General features: G+C 42.8%; 1 protein-coding gene across 2 annotated transcripts in view; it reads left to right on the top strand.

The window, feature by feature from the left end:
• Positions 1-14,862, top strand: part of CDHR1 (cadherin related family member 1) — a 144,734-nt gene that overhangs the window by 74,425 nt on the left and 55,447 nt on the right. For both annotated transcript variants that reach the window (XM_068258858.1, XM_068258859.1), the window contains exons 12-13: positions 3,299-3,502; positions 3,673-3,825. In XM_068258858.1, coding sequence (XP_068114959.1) covers positions 3,299-3,502; positions 3,673-3,825 — 357 coding nt within the window. The remainder of the gene's footprint in view (positions 1-3,298; positions 3,503-3,672; positions 3,826-14,862) is intronic.

Below are 14,862 nucleotides of genomic sequence, written 5' to 3'. Positions count from 1 at the left end.
ATCTCATAATTACATTTTACAGGTTATAGATTTGACATGAAACGTTTTTTAACTCATTAATTTTATTTAAAATGGTCATAACTGCCTATTGAAACACAGGTATCACAGCAATCAATTAATCTCAAAATAACCAACAAACATACTTGAAAGCCATTGGGATTGCTTTAAAATAATGTTTTTGCTTAGGTGATGTAATATATTACCAGTATTTTAATATAGACTTACTCAGTCCCCCTTTTCTCAAACTAGCCCTCCTTCCTAATTCCTAACATCAACCTTTCTCTTAACCCCCTTGGCGGTATGAAAAATACCGCCAGGGGGCAGCGCAGCAGTTTTTTTTTAATTATTTTTTTTCAAAATCATGTAGCGAGCCGAGGGCGCGACGGGGCGGAATGACGTCAGCGACGTCGTGACGTCTTTGGGAGACCCGATCCACCCCTCGGCGCTGCCTGGCACTGATTGGCCAGGCAGCGCTCGGGGTCTGGGGGGGTCTGCCTAAAACTAACCCTCTTGTCTAGCTCTATAGTAGCTATTCACAGCCAAAGTACTAGACATTCGATTGACTAGTATTACCTTAAAGCAGTATCAGACATAATAGCCGATCAGCTAGTGATAGTGGACCGGCTAGTATTGGTGGCCCAATTCTCCATCTCTGTGCCATAAGACCACTGTTTAACACTGCAGACTTTTATACATGGCTGCCGAAGTTGGCGTCCAGTTCGCCTAATCCCAGTAACACACCCAAGAATATAAATTTACAAATATTTTTAAGATATTTTAAGATATTTTCATTTTATATAAATATCTATTGTTTCAAGAGTGAGGTCAGACCGCAGCCTAGAACAGGCTGTCTTGTCCAACCCTTATAGAGGCCAAGGACGTGGTGTAATAATTGTATTTAACCACTTAAGTACCAGCGGTCTCTGCTCCCTTAAGGACCAGAGAACGCTGGTACCAGAAACGGCGGAATAGCAACAAATGATAAATCACCACACTTACCCGCCGCAATCACCACCACCGCTACACGTTGGGAACCTGGGCCACCCACTCTGCTGTCTCTATGATGTCAGAGTTCCTGTGAGCCGGTCACAAGCTGCTTTCATTGGTTCCTGACCCTGCCTATCAATGTAAGCCGATGGGAGCGGCTTACGTTGATAGACAGGGTCAGGAGCCAATGAAATTGGCCCTCACAGGGCTCTGCCATTATAGAGATGGCAGAGAGAGTGAGCTGTGGTGGGGAGACGGCGGCTAGATCGTCGGGAGCAACAAAAGCACCGAGAATGTGCAACGTTGGTTGATTGAAATCTACGCCCTGGTAGCCATCAAAACAGGGCGTAGATTTCAATCATTAAGGTCTTGAAGTAGTTAATGTCCACCCACTCTTGCATAGGCAGACTCACTTGTAGTGTATGGAATAAACTTCCACAGGGATGTATCTCCTGGGTAGAGATGAACATTGAGATGCAGATTTGGTATGCAAATTTATGCAGCTTGAAAATGGACCGATCAAATTCCACCTAGATTTAAGTGATCCATTTTTATCCTGTGTCAAATCAATTATTTACATCTCATTTGCCATCCCTACTCTTGGAAATCGTGTACAGGAACCACTATTCTGACATGTAGGTTTTAATAAATTCCTGAAGCAATAAAAAAAAGTGGAAAAATAATTCTCATGTTGAGTGTAATGTCAGATGCCTTTGGCATTCACATGCAACAGGCATAAAGAGAACCCGAGGTGGCATATTAGACTCGCATAGGCCTGTTAGCCTTGCGTTCACTCGCATAGGCCTGTTAGCCTTGCGTTCACTCGCATTGGCCTGTTAGCCTTGCGTTATTTTCAATCTTCAATCTACAGAGAATTGAAGCGATAAGCTTTTTGGGAGAACCAAAGACTGATTGGTCCAGATATGCATTTTAGATGGGACTCTTCTTCAGTCAGGGCCAACATTTTGGTCGAAAGGTGCTTCAGGCAGCAGTCCCTCCCTCATGTGAGTAGGGGGTTACTTGCCTATCTCTCCTTTTCCTGCCGTACACTGAGATGGTTAGAGAAAGGTCAGTTTAGACTTACCTGGTAAAGATGTTTCTAAACATCTCAGTGTACGGCATACTACATCCCTCCCTCTATGCTGCCTTCTATCCTTTCTTCCTGACTTTTTTTGCACTGTTTTGGTGTGGATTGAGCTGTAGACAGGAGTCTGGGTCACGTTTGGGTGTCTCATTGGCTGGATTTCTTGTCTATAGACTGAGGGTAGCAGGGGGTGGGGGCCTTTTAAACTTCTTGTCAATTGTGTTTCCCTTGGAGGAGGAGCCTGGAGTCTCTCCTTTTCCTTTTCCTGCCGTACACTGAGATGTTTAGAAACATCTTTACCAGGTAAGTCTAAACTGACCTTTTTGAAAAAATTATTTTTGTGACTTATACCCACTACTCTGCTTAATCTGTGTAGCTTAACCAGTGTAGCAATAGCATGTATGGGGGCTTTGCTGTTAACCTCTAAAGTCAGCACAAAATTATGCAAAATGTCACGAAAATTACACAAAAAATTACAAAATGAATTACGGTTTTCTCTGAAATTTTGCATTACGATTGCGATGCGTAATTGTGAATTGCGATGTGAATTTCAGCCCACCAACTTGGAACAGAGCAATTTACATGTTTTTACTCAGAACTGCGATGTGAAAATCAGAGATTTATTGAAATTCCTTGAAGGAGAACTATCATGAAAAATTGTAAAATTTAACATACATACATATAAAATGTACTTTGTTCATAGAGTAAAATGCACTATAAATTACTTTTTTCTTCCTGCTATAGCTGTTACTTACAATAGGTAGTGAAAATCTGATCAACCTGCCAGGTATTGGACTAGTCAATCTCCTCATGGAGAATTTTCAGTTATTTCTGAACACTTTCTGAACAGCAGTTGCTCAGTCCAAGCTGCCTGACATCTTTATATAGGTCCTTTCCAGTGATTGTTTTTGTAAAGAATAAAGGCAATACTAAGAATTTCCTATGAGGAGATGAACATGTCCAAATTCTGTCAGATCTGTCAGGTTTTTGCTAGTTACTGTATGTGACAGCAATATAGAAAAAAAATGTATTTGATAGTGCATTTCAAGTATTTCAAGTATAATGTGCATTTCATATGCATGCACTTTAAATGTTCACATTTTTAGCAACAGTTGTCTTAACTACCTGTAGAATGTTGTAGAGAGCGGCACCTACAGCAGATAGTCTTGGTAATATAATCTAAATAATATAATCTAAACTATGCTGTGATATATATCTCAATCGCAGGCATCTGAATTAACACCAGATGGGGAGGTGGTGGGCCATGCTGTTACAGTAGTGACAATAAGAGTTGTTGATCTGAACAACCATCCTCCAACATTTTATGGAGAAAATGGACTCCAGAACCGCTTTGAACTTACCATGTATGAGCATCCTCCAGAAGGAGAGATTCTTCGAGGACTGAAAATTACTGTCAATGACTCGGATCAGGTTAGTCGATTTATTGTATTCAGTATGGTGCACAATCTGGTTAATTAAACATTAATTTTGGCTTATTGTTGGCACATACACTCCATATCTTCATACCATCTTACTTTTCTGGTACGATTTCTAAAAATGTTCAACCCCATTAAATCACAATATCTACAAACTTTTTGTAGGGTGCAAATGCCAAATTCAACTTGCGCTTGGTCGGTCATGGAGGAATTTTTCGTGTGGTTCCACAGACTGTATTAAATGAGGCCCAAGTAACGATAATTGTGGAGAATTCTGCTGGAATTGACTATGAAAAATTTCACTTGATGACGTTTAAGGTGAATATGTTTTTTAACATTTGGGGAAATGTGGATGAAATCTGCACAGCTTGCTGAGCATTTGTTGTGTTTTAGTGTCGACACATGCATAACCTTGTTGGGAAGCTGATTGATATTGAGGGAAAATATATATATATATATATATATATATATATAAAAAAAAATCGTGTGTGTGTGTATATGTATGTGCCGCTATCGCTCTAAAATGCCAAGACTAATTTCAATGAAACTTGAAATACAGATCCCTTACTATCTGGGATGAATATGTTCCAGTGTGCCAATCAGATTTCACCCATTCACGTCAGTGGAAAAAATGTAAAAGGCTGTCATTCTCACAGTAATAATTAGGGATGATCAATGATATGCAATTTTTTTCTGAGTTGATGCAAATGTATGCACATTTTTATGCAAATGCAGTTTGAAAATGGAAAAATGTGCAAATATATGCAGTTTGAAAATGGATCAATCAATTTAAACCTGGGTTGAGTCCTCAAGCTTGGCACAGCCAGAGTCTTCAAGCTTGGCACAGCTGTTCACTTGGTGACCAAGTTTAAAAACTCAGGAAAAGTGGGCAGAGCATAAAATAGCCAATGAAATTTCAGCTGTTCATTTTAAATGGAAAAATGTACACTGCAGCTATTCTTACACTGTTCATTGTAGGGTTTTCAAACTTGGTGCAGTTGGTCACTGGGCAACTGGGATTAATATTCAGGAAAGTGGGTGGAGACTACAACAGCCAATCAAAATTCATCTATTGATTTTTCAAGTGGAATATTTAAAGTGTTGCCATCCCTACACTGTTCGTGGCAGAAGCCTCAAACCTGCTACAGTCAGTCATTGGGTGACTGGCATTCAAATTCACAGAAGGGGTGGAGCCACAAACAGCCAATCAGATTTTTTGCTTGATAAACTGCTTCTATTCTCACATTTTTAATGCCAGGAACCTGAAAGCTCACAAACTTGGTCATTGAGTGACTGTTTGTCAAGGTTACAAAAAGTGGGCAGAGCAAAAAAAATTCACTGGAAAAATGTAAACTGGAGCCATTCTTACACTGTTGATAGCAGGGTTCTCAAACTTCCCACAGTTGGTAACTGGGCAACTGGGATTAATATTTAGGAAAGTGGGTGGAGCCTACAACAGCAAATCAAAATTTAACTATGGATTTTCAAGGGAAATATTTAAATTGCTGCTATTCTTACACTGTGAAAGACCAAGGCCTGAAACTGGTACAGTTGGTCATTGGGTGACTGGGGTTCAAATTCAGAAAAGGGGGCGTAGCTACAAACAGACAATCAGATTTGTTTGATTGATTTCAGCCATTCTGTTATTGGCAAGGTTCTCAAACTTGGTGCAGTTAATCACTGGGTAACTGTGATTAATATTTAGGAAAGTGGGTGGAGCCTACAATAGGCAATATTTAAATTGCTGCCATCTTTACACTGCCAATCACAGAGGCCTCAAACTTGGTACAGTCGGTCATTGAGTGACAGACATTCAAATTCACTATAGGGGCGGAGCCAAAATAGCCTTCGCAATAGAGAGCAGAGCCAAAATAGCCAATCAGATTTCTTTGCTTAATAAACTGCTTCCATTCTCATGTTATTGATGTCAGGAACCCCAAAGCTTGCAGACTTTGTCATTGAGTGACTGTGTCAAGCTTACAAAAAGTGGATGGAGACACATAACTTTTACAGGGAAAATGTAAACTGCAGCCTTTCTTACACTGTTATTGACCGGGTTCTCAAACTTCCCACAGTTGGTCACTGGGTGACAGGGATTAATATTCAGGAAAATAGGTGGAGCCTAGAACAGCAAATCAAAATGTAACTATTGATTTTCAAGGGAAACATTTGAATTGCTGCCATTCGTACGCTGTTAAAGGCAGAGGCTTCAAACCAGGTACAGTCAGTCATTTGGTGACTGGGGTCCAAATTTAGAAAAGGGGCCATAGCCACGAGCAGCAAATCAGATTTGCTTCATTTCAATGTGAAAATGTTAATTATTGATGTCAAGGACACCAAAGCTCATAAACTTGGCCATTGAGTGACTGTGTGTCAAGGTTAGAAAAAGCGGGTGGCGCCAACAACCATCATTTGGGTCATACATACATACATACACACACACACACACACACACACACACACTATATATATATATATATACACACACACACACACACACACACACACACACACACACACACACACACACACACACACACACACACACACACACACACATATATACACACAGTATATAGTTACATCGTTATTTTGGTTGAAAAAAGACATACGTCCATCGAGTTCAACCAGTACAAAGTACAACTCCAGTCTGCTCCCTCACATATCCCTGTTGATCCAGAGGAAGGCGAAAAAACCCTTACAAGGCATGATCCAATTAGCCCCTAAAGGGAAAAATTCCTTCCCGACTCCAGATGGCAATCAGATAAAATCCCTGGATCAACATCATTAGGCATTACCTAGTAATTTTAGCCATGGATGTCATTCAACGCAAGGAAAGCATCTAAGCCCCCTTTAAATGCAGGTATAGAGTTTGCCATAACTACTTCCTGTGGCAATGCATTCCACATCTTAATCACTCTTACTGTAAAAAATCCTTTCCTAAATAAATGGCTAAAACGTTTTTCCTCCATGCGCAGAGCATGTCCTCTAGTCCTTTGAGAAGGCCTAGGGACAAAAAGCTCATCCGCCAAGCTATTATATTGCCCTCTGATGTATTTATACATGTTAATTAAATCTCCTCTAAGGCGTCTTTTCTCTAGACTAAATAAACCCAGTTTATCTAACCTTTCTTGGTAAGTGAGACCTTCCTTCCCACGTATCAATTTTGTTGCTCGTCTCTGTACCTGCTCTAAAACTGCAATATCTTTTTTGTAATGTGGTGCCCAGAACTGAATTCCATATTCCAGATGTGGCCTTATTATTATTATTATTTAGTATTTATATAGCGCCGACATATTACGCAGCGCTGTACAGAGTATATATATATCTTGTCACTAACTGTCCCTCAAAGGAGCTCACAATCTAATCCCTACCATTGCCATATGTCTATATTATGTAGTGTAAGTACTGTAGTCTAGGGCCAATTTTAGGGGGAGCCAATTAACTTATCTGTATGTTTTTGGAATGTGGGAGGAAACCGGAGTGCCCGGAGGAAACCCACGCAGACACGGAGAGAACATACAAACTCTTTGCAGATAGTGCCCTGGCTGGGATTCGAACCAGGGACCCAGCGCTGCAAGGCGAGAGAGCTAACCACTACGCCACCGCGCTGCCTTACTAGAGAGTTAAACAGGGGCAATATTATGCTCGCATCTCGAGTTTTTATTTCCCTTTTAATGCATCCCAAAATTGTGTTAGCTTTAGCTGCAGTGGCTTGGCATTGAGTACGATTATTTAACTTATTGTCGATGAGTACTCCTAAGTCCTTCTCCAAGTTTGATGTCCCCAACTGTATCCCATTTATTTTGTATGGTGCTAGACCATTGGTACGACCAAAATGCATGACTTTACATTTTTCAACATTGAATTTCATCTGCCATTTATGTGCCCATATAGCCATCCTATGCAGATCCTGTTGCAATATGACACTATCTTCCTGAGAGTTGATGCTTCTGCACAATTTTGTATCATCTGCAAAAACAGCAACATCGCTCACTACTGCATCCACTAGGTCATTAATAAATAAATTAAAGAGCACTGGACCCAGTACAGACCCCTGTGGGACCCCACTGCTAACAGTCTCCCATTTTGAGTATGATCCATTGACCACAACTCTTTGTTTTCTGTCCATTAGCCAGTTCCCTATCCATGCACACAGACTCTCCCCCAGTCCTTGCATCCTCAACTTTTGCACCAGACGTTTGTGGGAAACAGTGTCGAAGGCCTTTGCAAAGTCCAAGTATATCACATCTACAGCATTCCCAATATCCATATTAGCATTCACTACCTCATAAAAGCTGAGCATGTTAGTCAAACAGGACCTGTCTTTAGTAAACCCATGTTAAAGGGACACTTAAGTCAAACAAAAAAAATGAGTTTTACTCACCTGGGGCTTCCAATAGCCCCCTGCAGCTGTCCGGTGCCCTTGCCGTCTCCCTCCGATCCTCCTGGCCCCGCCGGCAGCCACTTCCTGTTTCGGTGACAGGAGCTGACAGGCTGGGGACGCGAGTGATTCTTCATGTTCCTGGCCACAATAGCGCCATCTATGCTGCTATAGCATATATCATATACCATATAGCAGCATAGAGGGTGCTAATGTCTCTGGGAATGCGAAGAATCACTCGCGTCCCCAGCCTGTCAGCTCCTGTCACCGAAACAGGAAGTGGCTGCCGGCGGGGCCAGGAGGATCGGAGGGAGACGGTGAGGGCACCGGACAACTGCAGGGGGCTATTGGAAGCCTTAGGTGAGGAAAACTCATTTTTTTTGTTTGACTTAAGTGTCCCTTTAATGCTGAGAAATAAGATTATTTTCTACTATGAAGTCATGTATAGTATCTCTTAGTAACCCCTCAAATAGTTTGCATACAACTGATGTTAAGCTTACAGGTCTATAATTTCCTGGATCTGATTTTTTACCCTTCTTAAATAATGGGAAAACGTGGGCTGTACGCCAATCCACTGGGACTCTGCCAGTTGCAAGAGAGTCACAAAAGATAAGATAGATAAAGGGGTTTATCTATAACTGAACTTAATTCCCTTAGGACCCGAGGATGCATGCCATCCGGGCCAGGTGCCTTGTCTATTTTTCATTTATTTAGTCTTGCCTTTACTTCTTCCTGCGTTAAGTATTTAATATTACATATTAATATATATATATACATATATATATATATATATATATATATATATATATATATATATATATATATATATATATATATATATATATATATATATATATACATATATATATATATATATATATATATATATATATATAAGAATTGGACATATGTGTTTGTGACACCATCACTTGAAGAAGCCTTGACCGATTTCAACAAAACTTGCAATAAGATCCCTTACTACCTGGGAAGATATGTTCTGGGGGTCTGACTTCCCCTCTGGACAGCTGTGCAGACCCACAAACAGCCAATCAGATTTCACCCATTCATGTCAATGGAAAAAAATTGAAAAGGCTGCCATTCTCACAGTAATGAAAGTCCCCAAACTTGGCAGAGTTGGTCACTTGGTGACTGGGGTGAAAGATTCAGGTAAAGTGGGTGGAGCATAATACAGCCAATCAAATTTCAGCAATTACTTTTCAATGGGAAATGTAATGTAACAAACGTTGGAGAGGCAGCCGCGGTGAACAGCGCTACCACCGCAGTTGCCTCCAGCTCCCTGTTTGGCAGTGTATCCGTGCCTCAGGCGTCTAGCACGCCGAGGACGGGTCTGTCAGTTGCACATAGGGTAGCTTTGTCGCGTGTGCACGCGCGCACAGACAGGAACTTTATGCGGGGAGGAGGCGCGTCAGCTGACCGGCCGGTCGGCTGACATCAGAGGAAACACTCGGCGCTCCTCATTGGTTGATAGGAGGGGGCGTGCCAGAGGGGTCTTCTCTGCTTCATAAGCCTAGCTGAATCACTCGCAACTTGTCTGCTGTTGCCAATACTCTCTGTTAGCGCTCAGACCCTTAGATAGTTCCGGTGTGCTTTGATCCAGGAGAAAACTGGAGATTTCACACAAGATAGGAATTGTTTGATAGCCTTAAAGGTTTACATTACTGTGTTATTATTTGTGCATGACTGTGGCTCGTTCTGACTACTCTTCTGCTCAGTGACTCTGTACCTCTGCCCATCTGATCTTGTTGCTGACTCTGCTTGCTTATACCTTCCTTTCTCTGCCTCCTGATTTTGCACTGCATCTGTCTGTCTGTTGCCGAACCCGATCTGTCTGACCACTCTACTCTCACCAGAGGGCCCTTGACTCTGGTGAGGGGTACTGTACTGTTAGTACCCACCAGCTCCTCTGGTGAGGTATTGCCAAAGCTATCAGTACTACTGTTGCACCAATCACTCATTGCCATTTGTTGTCACATCAGTTTTTTATATACCAGTATTATAGGTGATTCTGCAGATCACCATATAATCAGGTATATATCTGCATTATAGGTGATACTGCAGATCACCTAATAATCAGAATTCTGTTATTTGCTGACACAAATCGTTACATGTAAATTGCAGTCATTTGTAGACTGCTAATCACAGGTTTCTGAAACTTGGCACAGTTGGTCACTGGGTGACTGGGATTAATAATCAGGAAAGTGGATGGGGCAAACAACAGAAAAGCAAAATTCACCTATTGCTTTTCAAGGGAAATATGCTAAAGTCGGTCACTGGGTTACAAGGGTTTACATTTAGAAAAGGGGGTGAGCTGCAAACAGCCAATCAGATTGGTTTGATTGATAAACTGCTTCCATTCTCACATTATTGATGCATAAGATTCCACAGCTCAGAAACTTCATCATTGAATTACTGTGTGTCATGGTTACAAAAAGTGGACAGAGCCACCAATAACCAAAATTATACATGGGAAAATTTAAACTGCAGCCATTCTAATACTGTTTATGGCAGGGTTCTCAAACTTGGCACAGTTGGTCACTGGGTGACTGCCATTAATATTCAGGAAAGCAGGTGGAGCTTACAACAGCCAATCAAAATTCACCTACTTACTGTATTTTCATGGGCAATATTCCAATTGCTCCCATTCTTACACTGTTAATATCAGAGGCCATAAACCTGGTACAGTCGCTCAGTGGGTGACTGGGGTTCAGAAAAGGGGGCAGAACCACAAACGGCTATTTATATTTTATTATTATTATTATTGGTTTCAATGGGAAAATTTTAACTGCTTCCATTCCCAGATTATTGATACCAAAGATCGTAAAGCTCACAAACTATGTAATTGAGTGACTGTGTGTCAAGGTTATAAAAAAGTGGGCAGAGCTTACAACCACATGTTTAAATGGGAAAATGTAAATTGATAGGCCTTCTTACACTCTTAATGACGGGGTCCTACAACTTTTCACGGTTGGTCACTGTGACTGGGATTAATATTCAGGAAAGTGGGTGGAGCCTACAACAGCTAATCAAAATTCACGTATTGATTTTCAAGGGGAATATTTAAATTGCTGCCATTCTTACTCTGTTGAAGAAAGAGGGGAGGATGGGGCATTAGACCCCAAGAAAATATCTTCCCAGGTAGTAAGGGATCCGTATACCACGTTTCGATGAAATTGGTCCAGACATTTATGAGTGATGGTGGCATATATATTCACACATATGTTTGATATATATGTGTGTGTGTGTGTGTGTATGTACAGTGGCGTTTCTTTATTCTGAACCCTAATGCTCTTATCAACCTCCTCAGAGAGCTGAATGAATTATGCTTCACTTTTCTACTTCAACTACTGCTAACCCTGGCTGGAGACAGACAAGCACACACACAAATCAAAATTAATCTGATCACATAGTACCTACCATGTTTCCCCGAAAATAAGACACTGTCTTATGTTAATTTTTGCTCCAAAAGATGTGCTAGGGCTTATTTTCAGAGGTTTTCTTATTTTGGGGGAAACACTGGTAGTTTTCCTATACAAAATGTACATACTGCATGCCTGTGATGAATAGCGGAAAATCCGCCGCGTGTTTTGACAGTAAGGCGGCTGATTCCGCGTCTGATGCGGCGGTTTGTCCGCGTCAGCATGTGTCTGGGTTATCTGGAACTAATGATGCACATGGGAAGGATGGCGTGGTGGCCGCCGCATGTTCCGACAATAAGGCGGCGGATTCCGCGTCCAGTGCGGCGGTTTCCCCGCAGCAACATGTGCCTGGGCTGTCTGGACCTAGTAGTGCACAGAGATGGAGAGCTACGCATGCGCACGCTGCAAGACAAGCTCTTTATACCAGTAGGAGGAAGATCAGCTGATCAGGGCAGTCAGCTGATTCCTGCTCAGTCAGTGATTGGTTGATGGGAGTTGGGCGGCGCTGTGGGGCGCTTTACTATATATATCTCCTGCTGTTCAGTTGCTGGTTGTCTGGAGTTGCGAATGCCTATGTGTTAGCACTCAGACCTTAGTCAGATCCTTCAGTGTGGTGGAACCAGGAGGACCTGGGAATCCACACTTAGCCAGTTACTGTATATCATCTGTGTTATTCTCTAGCTTAGTTCCAGGGTGTTGAGATCACGGCCCTCACACCCCAGACTAGGAATACTGTATATCATCTGTGTTATTCTCTAGCATAGTTCCAGGGTGTTGAGATCACGGCCCTCACACCCCAGACTAGGAATACTGTATATCATCTTTGTTATTCTATAGCATAGTTCCAGGGTGTTGAGATCACGGCCCTCACACCCCAGACTAGGAATACTGTATATAATTTGTGTTATTCTCTAGCATAGTTCCAGGGTGTTGAGATCACGGCCCTCACACCCCAGACTAGGAATACTGGATATCATCTGTGTTATTCTCTAGCATAGTTCCAGGGTGTTGAGATCATGGCCCTCACACCCCAGACTAGGAATACTGTATATCATCTGTGTTATTCTCTAGCATAGTTACAGAGTGTTGAGATCACGGACCTCACACCTCAGACTAGGCCTTGTTCTGATATCTGTTATGACCTGTAGCTTTCTTGACTATTCTTCTGATCTCTGATTTGGTACCTTGCATATCTGGTACACTGTTGCCGACCCGGCCTGTCTGACCTTCTGGCTGTCACCCCCCCTCAGGGTGGCCAGCCTTTCCGCAGGGGTCCCCTGCTCTTCAGAGGGGACACTGCTCCTTATCAGTCAGGGACTCCTGAGTAGGGGGTAGGAGCGGTATTGTCACAGAGGTCAGGATTTCAGGGCAAGCTACATCCATGCGCTTACTTTTCTCGCAGATTTTCACTTGCCGAGAAAAATTATGACATCGGCAACCGGGAGCTCCTAGCCATCAAATTAGCTTTTGAGGAATGGCGACACTGGCTGGAGGGTGCAGAACATGTTATCACGGTTTACACAGACCAGGGCAGTTTCTAGGCTAAAATGCACCCAGGGCGAGGGTGTAAAAATTGCGCCCCCCCCCCCCCGCGGAACCAGGTATAGGTGCCCGCAGTATAGGTTAGCCAGGTCTAGTTGCACTCAATATAGGTCCCCCCACTATAGGTAGCCAGGAATAGGTACCCCAGTATAGGTAGCCAGCTATAGGTCCCCCCAGTATAGGTAGCCAGGCATAGGTGCCCCAGTATAGTTGACCCCAGTATAGGTTACAATAGGCAGGCACCCCCGGTATAAGTTAGATAGGTAGGTGCCTCCCAGTACAAGTTAGCTAGGTGGGTGCCTCTAATATAGGTAGCCAGAATAGTTGCCCCCAGCACAGGTTTGATAGGTAGGTGCCCCCAGTATAGGATAGTTAGGTAGGTGCCTCCAATATAGGTAGCCAGTATAGTTGCCCCCAATACAGGTTAGATAAGTAGGTGCCCCCGGTATAGGTTAGTTAGGTAGGTGCCTCCAATATAGGTAGCCAGTATAGTTGCCCCCAATACAGGTTAGATAAGTAGGTGTCCCCAGTATAGGTTAGATAGGTGGCTGCTCCCCAGTATAGGTTAGATAGGTGGCTGCCCCCCAGCATAGGTTAGATAGGTGGCTGCTCCCCAGTATAGGTTAGATAGGTAGCTGCTCCCCAGTATAGGTTAGATAGGTACCTGAATCAGCTGGCGACCAGTGAGAGCAGGCGCACAGTACTCCGTAAACACTGGGCTGCATATGCGGAAGTGATATCACTTCCGCATATCAGTGCAGTGTCTGCAAGGTCCCAGCGCCCGCACTCAGGGCCGGATTTATACTTTTCATCATCCTAGGCCTGTTTTCACCAACCCCCCCCCCCCCCCCCCCCTTCCAAATTGAAACTTGAGCATGTACATGTGCAGCTTCACAGCATATGTTTAACTACATCGGTGGACATGAGATGGTAAAGTGATGTGCTGTGGTAATTAAATTGTATTATGCAACATTCTAAAACACACAAATACATTTCACAATTCCCCCAAAGGATTTTCCTTAAACTATGATTTTGGTAGCTCCTCTGAGGACAGTCAGTGACATGACTATGCACTCTGTAATGTGCTGCAGAAGCTGTCAGTGCTATATAAATACATAATGATAATATGGCAGGACATTAGGCTATGACTATGGTAGGATTAGATTGTGAGCTTCTCTGAGGACAGTCAGTGACATGACTATGCACTCTGTAATGTGCTGCAGAAGCTGTCAGTGCTATATAAATACATAATGATAATATGGCAGGACATTAGGCTATGACTATGGTAGGATTAGATTGTGAGCTCCTCTGAGGACAGTCAGTGACATAACTATGCACTCTGTAATGTGCTGCAGAAGCTGTCAGTGCTATATAAATACATAATGATAATATGGCAGGACATTAGACTATGACTATGACAGGATTAGATTGGGAGCTCCTCTGAGGACAGTCAGTGACATGACTATGTACTCTGCAAAGTGCTGCAGAAGATGTCACAGCTAGATAAATACATAATAATAATATGACAAGACATTAGGCTATGATTATGGTAGGAGGGAGGGAGGACACAGCAGGTTTATTGAGAAATTTTGGACACAGGGTCATATAGTGAGGATGGACGCAGGGGCGTAGCAATAGGGGGTGCAGCGGTAGCGACCGCATCGGGGCCCTTGGGCCAGAGGGGCCCCGAAGGGCCCTCCCTCAACTACAGTATTAGCTCTCTATTGGTCCTGTGCTCATAATAATCACTTCTATAGATACTTTGAATAGTGGTAATCATTAACAAACTGTTTCCCATCCCTTTCTTGCACCTCTGACTCTGTAGTTGCCATTGGCAGGTTTTGGTGCACCGTATCAATTGCTATGTATAAAGTGCTTGGGGGGCCCCATTGTAAAACTTGCATCGGGGCCCACAGCTCCTTAGCTACGCCACTGGATGGACGGAGAGTGCTAGTAAGAAACTGAGCAGATAAAGATAAAGCGGGTGTCCAG

Source organism: Hyperolius riggenbachi, chromosome 10, assembly GCF_040937935.1.
Source record: "Hyperolius riggenbachi isolate aHypRig1 chromosome 10, aHypRig1.pri, whole genome shotgun sequence".
NCBI classification, from domain to species: domain Eukaryota; kingdom Metazoa; phylum Chordata; class Amphibia; order Anura; family Hyperoliidae; genus Hyperolius; species Hyperolius riggenbachi.
This window is presented reverse-complemented; position numbering and strand designations above follow the sequence as displayed.